The sequence below is a fragment of the Macrobrachium nipponense genome, chromosome 12 (genome assembly GCF_015104395.2).
Source record: "Macrobrachium nipponense isolate FS-2020 chromosome 12, ASM1510439v2, whole genome shotgun sequence".
Taxonomy (NCBI): Eukaryota; Metazoa; Arthropoda; class Malacostraca; order Decapoda; family Palaemonidae; genus Macrobrachium; species Macrobrachium nipponense.
In genome coordinates this window covers 22,037,882-22,058,699 of record NC_087205.1, presented here as the reverse complement: position 1 = coordinate 22,058,699, position 20,818 = coordinate 22,037,882, and the positions used below count along the sequence as shown (strand labels likewise).

Below are 20,818 nucleotides of genomic sequence, written 5' to 3'. Positions count from 1 at the left end.
GGGGATGTAAATTAGCTCAAAAGGGTTTAGGGTTTACAACTGCTCCGATAATACCTGTGGACGTAGATTAGTTCTAAATGGCTTAACCTTTACAACGGCTCAGAAGACACCTATGAGCGTACAAAATACCTTAGCCTGCTTCGTTAACAAGAATCGCTAATTACACATTTGTTAGTGAATTTCCACCAAAGTCCTAAGACAGTTACTCAGTGAAAATAAATTCAGCCAAAATTACTTTGAAGATTTATTAAAACTCTTGATATCATTTACGCACATAAAAAAATGGTTTAGAGGTGCAGCGAAGAAGAGAAATCAAGGATTTGGTTATAACTGACAGTCATTTTAGACCAACGAAATCAACGGAAATTGGCATTTCTTGCAATTGAATTAAATAGAATTAACGTTCACGATAAAGACTATGCCTGCATCAGCTGGGACTAGTGAATTATTGTATATTTTACTTTTGGACACTTGGCTCAAGAAATTTTGTAGCCGGTATCCAACTGTGATTCGTCTTCATTTATGCAGTGACGGATTTGATTTATGTGATATCAAGTGTAACTTTTTTTTATTTCAAATTTCGTATTTCCTTGTAGTGGTATTTAAAAAATAGGATATTGCATAGAAAATAACAGGACGTCAAATTCGTCAGAAAGCAGAGAAAAAGAAATGTGTTTACCTTTTTATTTGTATTATGACATTTTACTTCAAATGTCAAATAGTGAATTAAAAAATAGGGAATCTATAAGGAAAAGAGAGTAAGCTAAACGTTGAACCTATGCAACGGCCTAAATGTCAAAGAGTGACACATTCGCCGAACTAAAGAAGAAGAAATTTGTTTACCTTTTTTATTTATTTGTTTATTAACTTTATTTTCCACCAATCAGGCAAAACTTTAAAGAGTTACTAGATGTGTGTTTTGTATTATTTAACCGGACTTTAAAAGGAAAGATGGTTTTATCGAGTGAATTTGATGAAGGTTAGTTCAAACATAAATTATAGCTATTTAGAATACCTACCTAGTCTAAGCAAGGCATGGGGTGGTACTAGCTAGGACTAGTGGTAACCTATGCATGTTTAGCTAAGGCTAACAAACAAGGTGGTTAATGCCTATTCTGAAACTTTAATATCCCATTCCACCTGCATTTATCTCTAGTTATTCAACTTGTAGTAGTAGGTATTTACCTATCCATACCTAGGCTATTTAAAACACTGTTTAGGGCTAGCCTACTACCTTTAATAGGTATAGGCTATGTCTTTAATCCTTTATTTATAGTAGTAGCCTATCACTCCTATTATAGCCTGTATTGATCTTTATTTAGCCCGTATTTATCTTTAATTAGCCCATAGGTATTTATCTCTAACCTGTAGTATTTACTAGTTATCCACATAGGAATAGTGGCCTAATGCCACACAAAAATTCATAGTAGTAGGTAACTGTTAGCTTACTATACTCTGTTTTTTTTCATCTGTCCATCTGCCTGTGGTGTTTTTGTATGGTAACACTGCGTCCCGGGCTTTAGATACCTAGTTACGCTATTTGTAAGTTTTAGGTAAATAAAGGATATCTGGGTGTACATTTGCAACTGAAAAGTGTTTTAATAATTTACTGTATGCTAATTACACCGTTAATATACGAAATATGATATTATTATAATTGTTGAATGTCACTATCCAAAGCCCGGGACGCAGTGTTACCATACAAAAACACCACAGGCGGATGGACAGATGAAAAAAAACAGAGTATAGGTACTAGTACTTAGCCTATAGCTAGTCGATTCACTTAAAGGTAAATTCTTGTGCCTATGAGACATTTGGCGGCCTCTGATTGGCTGGTACCGGGAGGTAGGCTGCTTGCTCAGTGTCTCATTATTTTCATCTTTGGCTTAGAAAATTCTAAGCCCTCATTTCACGGTAAAGTAGACTATGGCAGTTGACGTTTTCCTACGTTATTTTACTTACTGAACAAGAATTTAAAGTAATATTTATTCGGACGACCGTAATTAACCCCCAAGGGCCAGTACTAAACACAGCAAAATACAGTGGACGCCCCAATTCCTAGGTGATGTAGTATCCGTGGTTATGTTCCTTGCAGTCCGTACGGAACTATTCTTTAGAATTACCCTGTAAGAAATGTAACCGCGATTACGACATTCTCTAGGGATTGGGGAATCCAATGTATGCCGTGTTTAGTACTGGACCCTGGGGGTTAATTACGGTCATCCGAATAAATATTACTTTAAATTCTTGTTCAGTAAGTAAAATAATGTTGGAAAATATCAACTGCCATAGTCTACTTTACCGCGGAATGAGGGCTTAGAATGACCATATATTTCTTCAATTATCTCACACTTTGCACAAGATAGAAAAGTTTTGGTCATACCATAGGATTTGGTATTAGCTGTACAACTAGGCTAAATCATCTTTTCCTGAAATCAATAAGATGAAACACAAAGGAATTACAACGAGTTAAAGTGAAGAGAGAAGCATTTACAGGCGGTCCCCGGGTTACGACGGGTCCGGCTTACAACGTTCCGAGGTTACAACGCTTTTTCTTAAATATTCATTGAAAAATCCGCCCTGGGTTACGATGCTTGTTCCGAGGTTACGACGCTGACGCTTCCGACGCTCCGAGTTAACGACGTTTTTAAAAAACGCATACTATGATAAGAATCCTTTATAGTTTAGCACAGTATATTAATAAAAATAAGTTTTTGGTTAGATTACAACAAAAATTTTGAGGTTATGATGATTTTCGACAGTTTTTATGTCATATTTTTTAAATTTTTTTAGTGACGCCTCATATGCGGAACTAGTTCCGAGCGAATGAATACACTAGCTTGGGATGCGCAGTTATAACAGTCCAAAAGCGCAAATAATGAAAAACAAAAAATCATTGCTTGTTTCCAGTATACATAATTAACAAAACTAAGTTTCTGGTTAGATTACAACGCAAATTCCAAGGTTACGACGGTTTTTTATGCCTTTTAACGATACCTCATACGCAGAACTATTTCTGAGCAGAGGGCGCATAAATTAATTTACGCTATTAAAGTGTATGGTACCATAGTCAAGGATAAGGAACGCATTCTCAAAACAGTATACATATCCTTTAATACAAAACAGCAAAATATCATTGAAACATTATTTCACTTAAAGAATCCATTTATACTCTACTTAGACTTGGATATAAAAACCATAGTTTCTCTCCTCTCTCTCTCTCTCTCTCTCTCTCTCTCTCTCTCTCTCTCTCTCTCTCTCTCTTTGTATTTTCCGACAAAAATAATCACTAATTAGTGTATATTGATGTTTATTTTCATGACTAAATAACATTTTATAATACAAAAATGATTTACTATATTTTCAAATATTAATTTTGATTAATACTGTATTAGTAGTTTAATAAGTTGAAATGATATCACATAATAAAAATAATAATTCTCTCTCTCTCTCTCTCCCTCTCTCTCTCTCATCTCTCTCTCTCTCTCTCTCTCTCATCTCTCTCTCTCTCTCTACTACAAAGATGTATGTTTTTTTTTGTATGATAATAAAGGGATTTTTTGACGTAGGAAAATCTATTTCTGGGCGAGGAAGCCGTGTTCGCCCAGTGAAATATGTCTGCTTTAGCACTATTTCTAGTAAAATATTGCTATAATACCAGAGAACTGCTAAATTGGACATGTCAGAAGCCTCTGACTCGCTCACCTATATAAAAGGTGTCGGTATAAAACTGGGGCGAGTGTTAAACACTACCACAGCAACCCCTCCTAATAGCCTTTTCCTCATCAAAAGACCCTAAATAGGGGAGCCGACCCATAGGTCACACCTAGCTACCCCGTTTGAAGGCGGCTGTGACGTCATACTTTTCGATAGCCATTCCGTGTTCCGCCACGTTCGAATAGTACTATTTGTTCTTTTTTTTTTTTATTCTGGTTACGGATCGTCATCTACCTCTTCACCCAAGTTAAGTACTGGTTCCGCCTTTTTCAATATTTATGGGAGTGATTTGCCTATCGTTTTGCCTTTATTTAGGATTTTATTAGGCGTCACTTTTAAATAGGGGGCGGGCGGCAAGTCGCCTTTACGGCTTACCCTTGAATTGTACCGATTTACGCTTGAATTGTACCGACTTCGAGTAGTCTTCCTCTCTGCTTGTAACATGTGATATTTCAGTACATGTATGTATGTATATAATGTATGTATATATATGTATATATATATATATATATATATATATATACAGTAATACCTTGGGTTACGAATTTAATCCGTTCCAGAACCTGCTTCGTAACCTAAAAAATTCGTAACCCAAATGGATTTTCCCATAAGAATGTTATAAAAAGCAAATAATGCGTTCCACCCGACCATGAATAACCATTTCAATTCATATTTTTCCATTTATTTTTGTTCACTAAGGTTGAAAATTCGTGTAGGAATTACATAAAATTATAAAATTGAAGAATGAAATTAAATATAAACACTAGATTTAATATGCATGCACAGTAAAACCTGAACTTTACCTTTGGCGAGTGTGGCTGCTGGCTTGACGGAGACGGGAGGAGGGAAGGTGAGGAGGAGAGGGTTAGTGGGCTTGGGGGGGAATCTCCCTCCGTGAACACTTCTGGGAAGACTTTCTGGTTCTTTCTCTAGAGCAGCACCGTTCAACTACGATCACTAATTTTTACGCTTACGCAACACTATGGTTGTCTTTCACAATTTTGAAAAAATATTTTTCTATGAGCAAATTTTCTACTTGTTCCGACACGGCATACAAACCTTCGGTCCTTTTACAATAGGAAGATACTAGCGGCAGCTGGATAGGTCGTAAGCTTTCGAACAAGGGGTTCGGTAGTTAACTGCTTGTCCGACAGGCGCGCGCGCGCGACTGGGAGGTAAACAAATCACTTTTGCTTTCGGCCTCACAGTGATGGACGTGTGTGTTCGCTCTCTGCCCGCTGCTCGTCGTTTGCTTTCTTGTTTGTTTGTAATTGTGTATGAAAGATTGTAAGTACAGTATTCTCTCTTTTTCATCATTAATTACGCTGAATTCATTAATGATGGAATCTCCGCGCCTCGCTACCCAAGGAGACTTTGCCCGGGTACCGAAGGGCGCAAATGTGGGAAATTCAGATCTTTCCCCCGAGATAGACCCTCATGTTTTGTGTGCTCGGTGCCGGGGGCGCGAATGCACCCGGGCCGAGCCCTGTGATGTTTGTATGAACTGGTCGGAGGCGCAGTGGACATTGTATGAGGGCAGGAAGAAGCGAAGGCCTGCAAAGGAGTCGTCGGAAAGCTCTCCCGCGACTCCTTTGGTGACGGACACTTCGTCTTCTTTCCTTTCCGCCGCCCCGCTCAACTTCCACGTCTCGCGCCTTCCCCTTCGGGGGCGGGTGTCTAGGTCCTTCTCCTCTCCCGATTGTGTCCCGAGGTGGTGAGGGCGCTAGATACCCCGACGTAGAGTTGTACTCTGGGTCCTCTATCCGCTCGTCTTCGCGCGAGCGTAGAGGATCCTCCTAATCACCCGACTTTTGCCTCCTCAGTGCGGTTGCCGTGAAGGATGACCTCGACAGGTGTGGGCGTCGTTGGGACTGCAGGGCGTGCCGAGTGTCCAGGGCTGCTCTATCATCTCGCTGGCTCCGTGGCGGTTACGCACGCTACGGTCACACCACCACCACGACCCTGACAACACCTGGCTACGCGTGTCCCTCCTCACCTGGTGTACACCCAGCACGCGGTCTCTGTGACACCCACAACATCGGTGCAGGGGCCAGTCGCCGTAACTCGGGGGAGTGTGATCCGCCACCTGGGTTTTGCCGTGTTGCCACGACCGGACTTCATGTGCCCGAAGAGCTCGCCCCTGGACCTCCCACCGGTGCCGATGATGTCTGTTGCCGCTGTTAGACCATCTGTACCGTCCACACAGCCTGCCGTACCTGCCGTGACCACCGCTGCTGTTCCTGTTCCTGCTCCTGCCGTCTCGACTGCCGTTCCTGTGATGCTCGCACCTGCTGATGTTGTCCCTGTTCCTGGCGCCGCTGCTCCCGATGCTGGTCTGTTCGGACAGGTACGTCCGGGCCCTGTTGCTTCGGCAACAGCAGCCCCAGGCTCCGTCCTGGATGACAGATCTGACGTCGGTCCTGAGGAGGTTTGACGAAGAAGAAGAAGAAGAGGAGGAAGGTGTCGTCGTCGTCTTCATCGTCTTCTTCGTCGTCGTCGTCGTCTGCCGCCGTCTTCCCCTTCTTCTTCTAAGGCTCCCCCGCCTAAGAAGAAGAAGGTCGCCTCCCCCCCCCCCCTAAGAAGTCTCCTTCGGGAGCTTCTAAGGGTGGGGCCCGTCTCGCTCGGGTGAGGACGGGGGGTTCTTCCGCTGGTCGCCCTGCTCCTTCGGGAGCAGGACCCGTCTCTTCTCCCGCAAGGAAGAAGACTACGGGGGCCAGAGGGGTGCCGGCTAACACCGGCACTTCCTCACCTGCTGTTAGTGGTTCGGCCACGGTAGCAGGATCCGTCTCGGCCGCTCGTTCGCGAGAGGTACCGAGTGTACGGTCGCCTACCAGCGACCGTGCAGCCAGGAAACCAGACCTCTGAGTCCGCTCAGCGTCAGGTTCACGGCACGGAGCGGAAGACTGGTGACAGCCGCTCACGCGACTCTCACCAGACCAGCTCTCGCTCTCACGGCGAGCGGCTGGCTACCCAGGGCGGACGTGACGGTCCACGACCGGCCACGGGCTGAGGCTGGGAAGAGGTCCCCCCGTTCGCCGGCACCAGCCACGGCTGGTACCAGCGAACTGACGCACCGTGAGGATATGCACCGGTCCACCGTGACAGTGGAGCTCGCCGGTCGCCATGACCGTCGCTCTCACAGAGACGCGATTTTTTTTTGGGTGGGGTACCGGCGACCAGGCACCAGCTCCTCTGACACACGAGACCGGGGCCGCTGTTCTCGGTCCAGCCGTTCTCCACAGCGACGACGGCTCGACTAGGTCTGCAGCTCGATCGCCACCGCGGGTTGGCGATCGCCTGCAGTCCTCCAAGCCAGCTGGTTCTGCCAGTGAGCGAGGAGAGAGCGTCAGGTCTGCCTCTCCCATACCTTCAACCTCCTCGGGTTTACACCGGGAGGGGCGAGGTATTGAGGAGTGATTCGTGAGGGGTGCGCCCCTCAGGATCCCCGCCACGTCGTCGTACGTACCAGGCTCGGTTTCTCGGACCAGCCAGGTCGTACGCACAGGTGGTTGGAGGAGACCAGAGGGGGCTGTCGCTGCTCCTCTCCTGGAGGGAGGAGGGTCTCGGGAGGTACTCCTGTTCGAGGGACTGGACGGTCCGACTCCACAGGATGCTATCACACCCGAGATCCAGAGGTAACTTTGCCGAGGGTTATTGCGCTGATTCGTCAGCACAAGACCTCGTGGGGAAGGATCGCCGCTCCCACCATCCGAGCCCACGTCCCGGCTCGAGTCGTTCTGGGGCCCGAAGAGGGAAACCCAGACCGACGGTGGGTTTGCCGCGTTCCGAGCTTGCGGACTCAGTGCTAGACCAGGTTGAATCGCTTGTCTCCGGACAAGACGGTTCGCTCAAGTCTGGCAGGTCGAGCAAGCTGCTTCCACCTCCTCTGCTACGACAGCTGGCGGTTTTACGTGCCATCTGAAGACCCGATGCCGCCCAAACAGGTGAACCCGGAGTTAGCTAGGCTGACTCCGGGTGTGTCTCTGCAACAGCTCCTGTCCGAGAACCTGTGGTTCTCGCAGCAAGAGGCACTCGGCCTGGAATCTACCGCCATTGGCAGCTTTCCAGGCCGTCTCCTGGCTAGATCTGTGGTCCCTCACAGTATCTAAGGTCGCAGCCAACTCCCGGGGGAATTCTCCCGAAGAGGACTCGGCCTTCAGGAGACTTTGCCAGTTCTGGGGGAAGAGCCATCTCCTTCCTTGCCCACCAGACGGTGAACCTGTGGGCCAACCTGGTTCTCCGACGAAGGGACGCTGTCCTTACTCGGGTTTCCAGGGCGGCCGGGCGTGAGGCGGCGTTGGGGCTTCGAAACGGACCTCTACGGAGTTCCAACGTCTCTCTTCCCAGGAGAGATGGTGGACGCTGCGGTGGACCAGACGGCGCACTGAAGACAGTGACCGTCTGGTTCACCAGGCAGTCTCGAAGGCTTCTGGGCAGCCTCGGGACTGCGGCCAAGTCTAAGAGCTCGGCTAGCGCTTCCTCGGCTGCTAAGACGGTTGCTGCGTCGAAGCCCCGAGGAATGACTCTGTCTTCTTCAACTTCTGGCAAGGGGGGCCGTAACCAAGCCCTCCTCCCAGCCCTCCTCATCCCGTGGAGGCTCTGGGAAGAAGTCGAAGAAAGGGGGGGAAACGCTAGGGACGCGTTCCCCCTCACCTGCTGCCGGAAGTGGGGGGGTGCCTGGCCAGCCATGGGCAACTTGGCAGCGCTACGGCGCCGAGACCTGGATTGTAGATGGTCCTTCGGGAGGGATATCTATTACCCTTCGAATCTCGGCCACCCCTCACCTCAACCCGGTCCAACAGCAGTCGTACGTCCCCGGGTCACCGAAGGACGTAGCACTCAGACAGGAGATCAAGACCATGCTGAGCAAGAGAGCTGTAGAGATCGTCACGGATCAGTCACCGGGCTTTTACAGTCGACTCTTCCTGGTGGAAAAGTCTACGGGAGGCTGGCGCCCGGTGATAGATCTCTCTCCCCTGAACCGGTTTGTTCGCCAGACCCGGTTCACGATGGAGACGGCACGCTCAGTGCTCGACTCCATCAGGAGAACGATTTCATGCTTTCAGTGGACTTGAAGGATGCGTATTTCCAAATACCCATTCATCAGTCCTCCAGAAAGTACATCCGCTTCATCCTCGACGGGACGGTGTACCAGTTCAGGGCACTGTGCTTCGGTCTCTCAACCGCCCCACAGGTGTTCACGCGAGTGTTTCACTCTGGTCTGCTTGGGCCCATTCGCACGGATACGTCTGATGAGGTTATCTCGACGATTGGTTAGTCCTGGCGAGCTCCCGCTCGCAGTTGCTACAGGACAGGGATCGGCTGCTCGAGTTCTGTCGCGATCTGGGGATCTTGTTGTGAACTTCGAGAATTCCCGAATCCGATCCGAGCCCAAGCAGAGGATGAAGTACCTGGGTATGCTGATCGACACGTAGCAGGGCGAGTCTTCCCCGCGGACTCGCGGATCAGCAGATTCAGAGAGGCAGCCAACCAGTTCCTGTCTCGGCAGGAACAGGTAGCTCAGGCGATGGCAAGTCGTGATCGGACACCTGTCGTCACTCGAGAAGTTAGTTCCTCACGGGCGTCTTCACCTGCGGTCTCTTCATGGAGACTAAAGGAGAGTTGGTCACAGGCGACGGATCCCCCAAGCTTTCCAGTGTCACTGACACAGGAGGTGAGGCAGGACCTAGCCTGGTGGCTCGACGACAGGAACCTCTTAAGAGGAGTGCCTCTGCGCACTCCCCCCCCGGACATGCAGCTGTTCTCAGACGCATCGACAGAGGGATGGGGCGCACACCTGGAGGAGTTGCTGACTTCAGGAGTGTGGGACGAGAACGACAAGCACCTTCACATCAATGTACTGGAACTCAAGGCAGCGTTCCTCGCTCTCCAAGAGTTTCAGGACCGCTTGATGGGCACTCAGTGGTGTTGATGTGCGACAACACACCAGGTGGTGGCTTACGTCAACAACAAACAGGGGGGCCTAGTGTCTCTCCCGTTGTACCAGTTTGACACGGCAGGTGCACGAGTGGGCTCAGGCACACTCAATAGAGCTGTCGGCACGCTACATTCCAGGGAAGAGGAATGTAGTAGCAGACACGCTCAGCCGTCGGGATCAGGTGATAGGGACCGAATGGTCTCTACACCAGGACGTGGCGGAAAGGGCTCTTCGACCTGTGGGGGCGACCAGTCGTGGATCTGTTCGCCACCCGGCACAACAGGAAGCTCCAGGTGTTCTTCTCGGCCGTGCCGGACCCATGGGCAGCTGCAGAGGACGCTCTTCAACACCCGTGGGACAACCTCTTCGTCTATGCCTTTCCCCCGTTCGCAGCCTGATTCGCAAGGTGATCAGTCGAGCGCTGGTCACGCCCGAATCTCAGGATGATCCTGGTTGGCTCCCAAATGGCCACAGGCCATTTGGTATCCGCACCTGCTGGCTCTTCTCGCATGGAGAACCGAGAGAGATTCCCCCTTGGCACAACCTTCTCGCCCAGCCACACGCGTCGAGCGGTACCACCGAGCAGGTCCAGTCCCTACGTCTTCACGGCTGGCTGTTATCCACCATCTCTTGCGAACGAGAGGCTTTTCTCGTAGCGCAGCAACAGAGATGGCTGGAAACGTCCGTCAGTCCTCTGCAGCTGTGTACCAGGGGAAGTGGGCCGTCTTCTGTGGTTGGTGTCGTAGACGGGGTCTATCTCCTCTCAGAGCCATCTTCAGCAGGTAGCGGATTTCCTCGTTTTTCTTCGCCGAGAGAAGCTCCTATCAGTCCCCACAGTGAAAGGATACAGAGCCGCCTTGGCGCTCGTCCTGAAACTGAGGGGGTTGGACATCTCGAACTCGTTCGAGATCTCCTTGCTGATGAGGAGCTTCGAGAGGTCTTGCCCACCCAGGGAACTCAGGCCCCCTGCGTGGGACGTGACTCTCGTCCTTAGGAGTCTGACTCGAACCACCGTTCGAGCCACTCCGAGAGTCGTCAGACAGGGATCTGACCCTCAAGACCCTCTTCTTGCTGGCCCTGGCATCGCGAAGAGAGTAGGGGAACTTCATGGTCTTTCCTATGATGTACGACACTCCAGGGGATGGGGATCCGTGACGCTCGATTCGTCCCGAACTTCGTTGCGAAGACTCAGAAACCGTCAGTCCCTGATGACAGGTTCGAGTCATTCACGATTCCCTCCCTATTGGACTTCACCCGATAATGATGCGGATGAGATGCTGCTTTGTCCTGTGAGGGCGCTACGGCGCTATCTGAAGAGAACTCGTCACCTCAGGACCTGAGTGTCGACGCCTCTTCGTTAGCACCGGGGTCACCAGAAAGAAGTATCCAAGAACACTCTTTCATTCTGGCTGCGTGAGGTCATCAGGAGGGCGTATGAGGCTGATGGTAGTGACGACATCCGTACGTCCCGTCCGAGAGCTCACGAAGTCAGAAGTATTGGCCCCTCGTTGGCGTTTCGCAAGAACTTCTCCGTGGCGCAGGTCCTGAAGGCAGGGGTCCTGGTCTAACCAGACTACCTTTACGTCCTTCTACCTTCGGGATATTGCCCACAGGTCCTTGGATACCTTTTCCTTGGGACCCGTGGTGGCTGCTCAACAAGTTGTGTAGCTAACCCAGACCCTCGCAGGCTGAACAGCATCGAGTCCCTGGTGTGACTGTGTGGATGGATGTGTGAGTGAGTGAGGTGACTGGCTCTCTCTCCCATCTTTTCCTTCCCTCTACCTGTGGCAGAGGGCCATGGTCGTCACTACGCTGGATGAGGACGAGATGCAGGTGAGCTATATGACAGAGCCCCATCCTATCCCTTTCACTAGGGATAGGAGCAGAATATCCACCACTTCCTTCTACAAGGGGGGGAAGTGGATGCCTACAAGAGTCAAACCCATGACTTTATATTTGCTCCTGTACAGGAACAAGTTCTTGCATTGCTGGTACTAAGAGATGCGCATGCCCCTCTCTTAGTACTCGGTCCAGAGGTCTGACCATTGATCCTGCGGTGCACACCCGATCAATCGGACAGAGGCTTGGATCCCTCCCTCGCTCTTACGACCAGGGAAGCTTCCAAGGTAGGGCGAACACCAGTCTGTTCACAAAAGACTCAGATTCCACCCACCAAGAAGTGAGTCTTCCTATTGTAAAAGGACCGAAGGTTTGTATGCCGTGTCGGAACAAATGACAATTTGTCTAAAATTGCATTTTTCCTAACTATACAAACCTGAGGTCCTTTTACACATAGCCCCACCCCACCTCATGCCACCCCTCACTCTGCAGTTGTTGCTTGGGCCAAAGCAAAGTGATTTTGTTTACCTCCCAGTCGCGCGCGCGCGCCTGTCGGACAAGCAGTTAACTACCGAACCCCTTGTTCGAAAGCTTACGACCTATCCAGCTGCCGCTAGTATCTTCCTATTGTAAAAGGACCTCAGGTTTGTATAGTTAGGAAAAATGCAATTTTAGACAAATTGTCATATCGTCGAGAATATAAGGCCGTTGTTTCGTCAATACTGTGACACCTTTTGATGCTTTACTGGCTTTAATTTCTTCCTTTTTGTTCAAAATAGTGCAGATCGTTGATTGCGACCGCTTGAAGAATGCTGCAATGTCTTTCACGCACTCGCCTTTATCATGCATTTGGATAATTTCCTTCTCCATTTCGACTGTAATCATCTCCTTCTTTCTTATGCTTTCCTTCTTGCTGCTTGCCTTCGTCATCGTGGGAGCCATTGTCTTTAGTATTTGGGTAATAGTAATGTATAAGCACTATTACGGAAACACAACACGTGCGCAAATCACTAAGCAAATTTGAGAGCGTATCACGGACAGATGCGTTCAATCTTACCGCCAGCGAGATATTGAAAGAGTTATGGTTTAAAAGGGTCAAGGGATGCGTAGAGGCAAGTCACGTGACCCTCGTTAAGTTAAGTTTTGGCCGAAAAAAATGCGTTCGCAGATCCCACGCTCTCCGATGTAAACAAACAGGCGTTAAGTTTTTGCCGGAAAAAAATGCCGTTCGCCGTCCAACGCTCCCTATGCAAACATCAGGCGGCCTCCCATTGATGAAATTCGCATTCGTATTCCAAGCGAAATTCGTATCCAGAATGAGGTCGTCACTTCGTAAGTTAAAAAATTCGTATACTAATCGGTTCGTAACCCAAAGTATTACTGTATATATATATATATGTATGTATATATTTATTTATTTATTCTTGGGTGGCAGTTTTTAGTCGATCCGATTTCCATTTATGTTTTGTTATTTCATTATTTTCACGTTTTTTCACGGGGGTCTTCTTTCGAGCACGTTTCTTTGTTTCGTGCTTCGCCGTTTATCCACCGTCCTATTTCATTCAAGAATTTTCCCTTTTTTTCTTTTCGTCAGCTTGCCGCCCTTTCTTATTGTTTTTTGTCAGTAAGCAAAGTAGTTTTTTTTACCCCTTTTGTTTTCGCCCACTGTTTATCGAGTGGCCTTCATTGCGGTTTTATATTTTACAACAGTTTATTTTCATTTCCCCCGTGTTAAAGCATGATTTTCTTTTAGCTTTAAGTAATTGATTTTATTTTGTCTATGTATATTTTGGATGTTAGGTCGGTTTAGCCTACATAGGCTATGCCTGCGTTTTCCTCGTAATCTTTTATTTGCGAGGATACGCTGATCACGTGATCGTCACCCCATCAGCCCTCCTTCCCTCCCCCTCACGTGGGGCCCCCCAGTAGTTGGGTGCTCCTCTCGCCTCGGTTGTCGCTGACAGCCGTTCCATCGCAGAGGGGGGTCGTGTAGAGGGGTCCTCCAGGACCTTAGGTTTGGTGGGTGGTCGCTTCTCAGCCGACCGCCTCCGGAGTTGTTGATTTGCTTTGCGTATTCAGCCTCGGCTTCTGTGGAGTTGTTGCGCTCTGCTTCTTTCAGCTTCCGGAGCTTACATCCATCCGCCTAAAACATTCCCTCTCCGCATAAGGCGGGTTTTAGATTCAGGCCTCTCCGGTAGTCGTTGAGGGCTATGTTTACGGAAGTTTCTCTTCCGTAGGCGGAGATATTATATTTGTTATTTTATTTCTCCCTTTTATTTTTATTTTCTTTTCTTTTTTGCCACGGAACTTGCGAGTTCATGTGGCCGTCCCGGGTTACTTCGTGTACCCCCCATCCCACTCCGGGTCATACAGCTCCGGGTGGTTTTAATTATTATAGTCCCCGGACGGAAATATATGAATATATATATACATATATATATTTTTTATATATATATTATTTTCCTTTCTTTTGCCACGGAACTTGCGAGTTCATGTGGCCGTCCCGGGTTACTTCCCGTACCCCCCACTCCGGGTCATACAGCTCCGGGTGGTTTTAATTATTATAGTCCCCGGGACGTAAATATATGAATATATATATACATATATATTTTTTATATATATATTATTTCAGTTCGGCCATGCTCCGGCAATATGACATATTATCATAATAATCCTGTAAGTTTGTGCAATTGTTCTCATATATTATTGCACTTACAGGCCACTCAGTGTCTGGTTGCCGATCTACAGGATCTGTTCAACCATGATGTTTGCCGGAACCATGCCCGTGCGCAGTATTGCTTACCGGTTCCGTAGTCTGGCATCACGTAAACGGCTTTGCCTGCTACGACTTGTACAACAGGTTACCTGTTCGATAAGTTACCGCACTGCTTGTTCTATACATATTGTGATGGAATTATATTACACTACTTGGATTAGTGTTAAAAAAAAAAAAAAAAAAAAATGAAATAAAAAAAAATAAATAAATAAATAAATAAAACAATAATAATAATAATAATAATAAATAAATAAATAGATAACTAAATAAACAATTAAAATAAAATAAATAACTAAATAATAATCAAATAAATTACTATATAAATAAATAAATAATTAAAATTTCTGTAAATTAAATTACATTAATTAATCAACATATGTAAGCATAATGTTCAAAGATTTTACTCGAAATTGACACATTCCTTGCATTACAGACAGAGTCAGTCTGTTAAGCATGCTGCACTCTCCACCCTCAAGGTCTGGGTTGAAGGTTTTGGACAGAACGTAGGGGTAGCTAAGCCTTTTATGCTACCTCAAGATATGCAGCCTCCCCAGCCGGGAAAGCTGCCGGATACGTTTGACCCAAAAGTCGCAGCACCAACTTATCAAATAAATTCAAGATTCAGTTATGGAACAGCAAGAGGCAGAATTGCCAGACCTTGGTTTGGAAGAAGTCTCACTTGAACTAGTGAGGATTTGCCCATTACACTAGATATGGTTACAGGTAACAGTGTTAATGAGGCTAGCCTAGTTGGTCACCGGGGTCTTTCCTCGAGTGACTCTGATTCTTCCTCTCCCTTTACTCCAAATTCCTTCATGGGTTTCACAGGAGGTTTGCCCCCTCCCAGGTCGCATTCCTTCTCTGTGATTCCTAGAATTAAAGAGAAAACCTTCGGGTAAAACCTTGCTTAAAAGCCAATCAGAACACAAAGCCAAGGCCTGGGGCAGGTTCCAGAGGTTCATACACATATTAAACCTAGGATGAGATCCAAGGCCTCAAGGAGAGAACTCTTCCCATTGCCCCTCAAGTCCCATCCCTGCAACGTCTAGAGGTCGGATACCTCATAAAGTACCGTAGGGAGCGCTGGAAGGTTCCCCTTTAGTCGGCAAAGACCTGTTCAACACGAATATTTTAAATCAGGCCAGTAGTCTTGCTACTTAGTCAGTTCAGTCGCAGCAAGGTTTGAAAGGGTGTTTTAAACGTTTACGTGCACAGGACTCCCTGATTGCAGGTCTCAGACAGGAGTCGGCAGTTCCGGCACCCTCCTAGTAATTTGGTGCAAGGTCAGAGCATGCCTGACGGGTCCACGTTCCCTCCGTTCCACCCTGGTGATTTTTGGAGGGTAGTGAACTTCGCTCCGTTTTTTTTGTCAGCGGGATGTTGACTGTAGAAGGTTGTGGTACACATAGACTCGAGATTTTGAGTTATTTCCCGAAAGGTTATGGCCACCATTTATAGCTTATGTTAGGCTTATGGAGGCAGCTTCGATTAGAAAGGACAAGGTCTCCAAGGGGACTGTTATCCTTTCTAGCAATCAGGCTCATCAAGTATAGATATGGAGCCTAGAAGTGGATCTGCTCAAATACTAAGGTAACAACATGACGGGAACTCCTTACCTTTTACATCAAAGGTAGCAGGATTTACCCTTCAGGCAGTGACTCGGGAAGAGCCCCAGCTTAGCGAGACAGATTCCAAATCATTGCTACCCCCAAGGTAGAGAGAGTTTGTTTGTGGGAAGTTTGCTGGCTACATTCTCGGCAGGCAAGCTTAAGCCAAACTGTGCAATCAACTTGTTTAGATGAGCGCCTCTGTCAGACGCACTGATCCAAGCCGGATTTGATGCTAGGACACGTCTTGCAAGGTCTCTTAACTCTCTAGTGATGACGGAGACGGCGGTTCTGGAGTATGCTCATGAACCGCTGTATAAGGTCATTGCGGAGTAGTTACTTTTAAGCATGCAATGTGCCTCGTACGGCTTTGCGGTTACTAAGAGAAATGGCAAGCATGTTTCTATCCGAGGCTACGATCAGCACGAACCCAACAGCTTCTGGCTTCCTCAATCTGGGGTGCAGATCTCTTCCAGCTTCGGCAGTAAACGAGGTTCAGAATGAGGCATCACATTTTAATCAAGCATCAGATTGCGTTGGGGCATCCCTTTCAAAAGGATATTAACCCTCTTACGCCGATTGGACGTTTTAAACGTCGAGTCAAAATGTCTCCCGTATGCCGATTGGACGTATCATATGTCGGTCTGGCTCAAAAAAGTTTTTTTAAAAATTCGCGGAAAAAATACTTATAGGCCTACCAGCCGAAAACTTTTGTATCACGCGCCTTGGGGGATGCTGGGAGTTCACGGATCAAGGCGTTGTTTTGTTTACAATCGCTACGCAGGCGCGCAAGCGCGAATTTCTTTCTTATCGCACTAAAAAGTATCAGTGACACATCTCGGAAATTATTTCGTCACTTTGACATAATTTTTGCACCATTTTAAATTATCCTTTACATGAAGTATTATATATGAAAATGTGCGCAATTTCATGTAAAATACAACAAAAAATACTCATGATTGTAGCTTTTATCAGTTTTGAAATATTTCATATAAATAACGATTAAGTGCAAAAATTTCAACCTTCGGTCAATTTTGACTCTACAGAAATGGTCGAGAAACGCAATTGTAAGCTAAAATTCTTATATTATAGTAATATGCATCATTTTGCCTTAATTTTGCAACAAATTGGACGTCTCCAGCACAATATTTCGATTTATGGTGAATTTATGAAAAAACTTTTTCCTCACGTTCGTGCGATAACTCTTCCGATAAATTTTTTTCGTGTGATTGTCCTAATGTTTGCACCTTTTTTAAATTTGCCGTTACATAAAGTTTTTATATATGAAAATTTGCGCAATTTCATGCACAATACAACAAAAAACAACCCATGGTTGTAGCTTTTATCAGTTTTGAAATATTTTCATATAAATAACGTTAAGTGCAAAAATTTCAACTTTCGGTCAACTTTGACTCTACCGAAATGGTCGAAAAACGCAATTGTAAGCTAAAACTCTTATATTCTAGTAATATTCAATCATTTACCTTCATTTTGCAACGACTTGGAAGTCTCTAGCACAATATTTCGATTTTTGGTGAATTTAATGAAAACAAAAACATTTTCCTTACGTTCGCGAAGCGGTAACTCTTCCGAAAAAATCAGAATTTTTTTGTGCGATTGTCGAAATGTTTGCACCATTTAAATTAGCTGTTACATAAAGTTTTATATATGAAAATGTGCGCAATTTCATGTAGAATACAACTAAAAATGATTGAAGGTTGTAGCTTTTCTCTTTTTTTGAAATATTTGCATATAAATCACGATAAATAGAAAAAAACCACGTTCGATCAAATTTGACTCTACCGAAATAGTTGAAAAACGCAATTGTAAGCTAAAACTCTTACGGCCTAGTAATATTCCGTCATTTTTCTTCATTTTGAAACAAATTTGAAGTCTCTAAAACAATATTGTGATTTATGGTGAATTTTTGAAAAATATATTTTTTACCTTCACTCCGCGCGCCGATCGCGGCCGCAAGTCTCCGAAATACGTACATCGTATTATCCTAATATTTGCTCCTTTTCATATTAGCTTTTTTATAGAGTTTCATATATCAAAATGTGCGCAAATTTATGAAGAATACGATAAAAAATAATTGAAGGTTGTAGCTTTTTTCATCTTCGAAATATGTGCATATAAAAAAATATATATATAAAAATTTCGACATTCGGTCAAATTTAACTCGTCCGAAATGGTCAAAATCTGCAATTCTAATCTAAAACTCTTACAGTATCGTAATATTCAATCATTTGTCTTAATTTTGAAACAAATTGGAAGTCTCTAGAACAATTTTAGAATTACGGTGAATTTTTTAAATAAAATTTTTTTTTACGTCCGCGCGTTTACGTTACGAATTCGTACATCATTTTGTGATAATATTTTTCCGTTGTTGCTTTTATTGTTTTACTATGTATTATATATCAAAAGGATTGCAATTTAGTGTACAATACAACGAAAAAAAAATTAACTCGTTAGCTTTGACCGTTTTTTGCACAGTGCGATTTGAATACAATTATCTATGAATTTTTTTTTCGCTACCATATATCGCATTATTTACATATGATAATGATATTATTTTTCATTTCTGATGATTGCATACTAAACTTCAGGCAATGAGAAAAAAGGAGCCAAAAATGAACTCTTAATCTTCAAAACTAAGCACGCTGTGATTTTTTGAAAAAAAAAAATTATTTTTTCCGCTTCCGCGGTCACTCCAAACCGGCGCCCGGCATACAGGAGAGGTTTTGATTTTTAGGGCTTCGGCGTAAGAGGGTTAAGAGTCTTCTTCCTCCAGTTTTAGGACTAGGAAAAGTCAAAGAAGGTACCAACCTTTCCAAGTTCCGCAACAGCACCCTGTGCTATAAGCTGTACTAATTCAGCAAGTTCCCCAACCTTCATCTTCTAAGACTCAGCCTCGGCAACAGCCTCAATTTGTCTCCCTTTCCGCCGTCCGGCTAGCCAACAGGTTCCCCCTTTTCGTCAGAGTGGAGGAAACCGGAGCCCAAGGGCGAGCTAGAGGTGTATGGTCAGGAAAGGAACCACCCGACCCTCATCATATAAATAGGAGGCAGGCTGTATCTCTTTTAACATCGTTGGGAGTTCAGCAGCTGGGCGGAAAACATAGTATCTATCTATCAGCATCCAACCCAAGGGTTGATGGATTACCCCAGGGACCTTCTCCAGAAGGGAGCAGTCTCCAGGACAAAGAACTTAAAATTTCAAAGTCGTCTATTCAGTGTCCCAAGAAAGGGACCGACCAAAGGAGGGTGATCTTAGACTTGTCCCGTTTAAACTTGTACATTCCTTGCGACAAGTTCTAAAGGCTGACCATCTCTGGGGGCGTCACCACCTCTATAGGTCTTACAGACGCCTATTATCATGTCCCGACGGCTCAGCACTCCCATCCATTCCTGGGCTTCAAACTAGTAAAAGAAGCTTATTCCTTCAAGGTGATGCCCTTTGGGCTGAATATAGCCCCAAGGGTTTTCACGGAACTGGCGGAGGTAGTGGTGCAGGAGCTAAGGTCTCAGGTTTTATTGGTTTCCATTGGGGCTTGGATTCACACAACCTTTCCATTCCATCAGGGAAGGGGATGCCAAGGTAACAAGCCAATTCTTAAAAGGCAAAAAGGCTTCGAGAAGGAATCAGGAGACGATCCTAGGCTCGCTCCAATTTGCGTCAGTCACAGACGTTCTGTTGAAAGCCAAGCTCAAGGACATCAATCGAGTTTGACGTTCAAGGCCAATGCCAAGTGTCGTGACAAGTTCGGCCGGGTACCTCTGATTCCCAAGGAACGTCTACGTCCATGGGCAATAGCCAAAGAGTTACAGTTGCAGTTCCCTCCCCCGTCCCTACTGATGCATACAGTCGCATCACTATCAGGTTGGGGAGGTTATTCACAGCACGACAAGGTTCAGGGAACTTGGTCACCTCAGTTCCAAAAGCTTCACATCAACATCCTGGAAGCTATGGCAGTGTTTCTGACCTTAAAGAAGCTCCGTCCTCCGGAGGAGACTCATATCAGATTGGCTCTCGACAGTGCAGTAGTGATACATGGTATAAACAGAGGTGGTCCAAGTCAAGTCATGTGAACCACAGGGTGATAGCAATTTTTTTCTCTAACTGACAAGAACACCTGGCATCTATCGGCTACCCATCTGGCAGGAGTCCACAATGTAGTAGCAGACGCATTGTCCCGGTCAGTCCCCCTGGAGCCAGAATGGTCACTGGACCAGGAACCCTTCGAGAGGGTTTGTAGGAGAGTAACGGGTCTGAAAGTAGATATGTTCGCTACAGGGGCAAACCACAAGCTGCCTTGTTACGTAGCCCAAAGTATGGACCCTCTAGCATACGCTACGGACGCCCTGAGTATAGATTGGAACCAGTGGAGGGAGGTTTATTTATTCCCTCCAGTGAACCCTCTCCTGAAGGTGTTGCACAAGTTGAAATCCTTCAAAGGTCAGGTCTGGGCTCATAGCTCCTTACTGGCCCAAGAACAATTGGTTTCTCCTTCTCCTAGAACTAGGTCTTCATCCTCACCCTCTCCCGGGCTTGAGGCTGACGCAACAAGTTCAAACGGTGACTGTGTTCGATTCCTCAGGTCTTCACAAAACCCTATCTTTATGGATTTCATGAAGTTTGCAGGTAGGAGGGTAGGGGACATTGATCCACAGAACATTCTGTTCTTGGAGTCAGACAAAAGAGAATCTACACTTCGCCAGTATGATTCAGCAGTTAAACAATTGCCTACATTTCTCAGGAAATCAATGTCAAAGTAATGACAATGAACGTGACTATAACATTCTTCAGGCCTTTATTCGAACAAGGCTTGGCAGTTGCCACAATAACAACCACTAAGTCAGCTCCGAAAAAGATTTTCTTCTCGGGTTTGGTATAAATCTAACTGAGTCTTATTTCACCTCAATCCCAAGGGCTTGTGCA

At 46.0% G+C, this 20,818-nt stretch overlaps 1 protein-coding gene across 1 annotated transcript in view; it reads left to right on the top strand.

Moving 5' to 3' along the window:
• The first annotated feature begins 775 nt into the window (after positions 1–775).
• The window catches only part of LOC135224410 (DET1 homolog), a 69,081-nt gene continuing 49,038 nt past the window's right edge, over positions 776–20,818 (top strand). Inside the window, exon 1 of the mRNA XM_064263380.1 lies at positions 776–979. Coding sequence (XP_064119450.1) covers positions 952–979 — 28 coding nt within the window. The 5' untranslated portion in view covers positions 776–951. The remainder of the gene's footprint in view (positions 980–20,818) is intronic.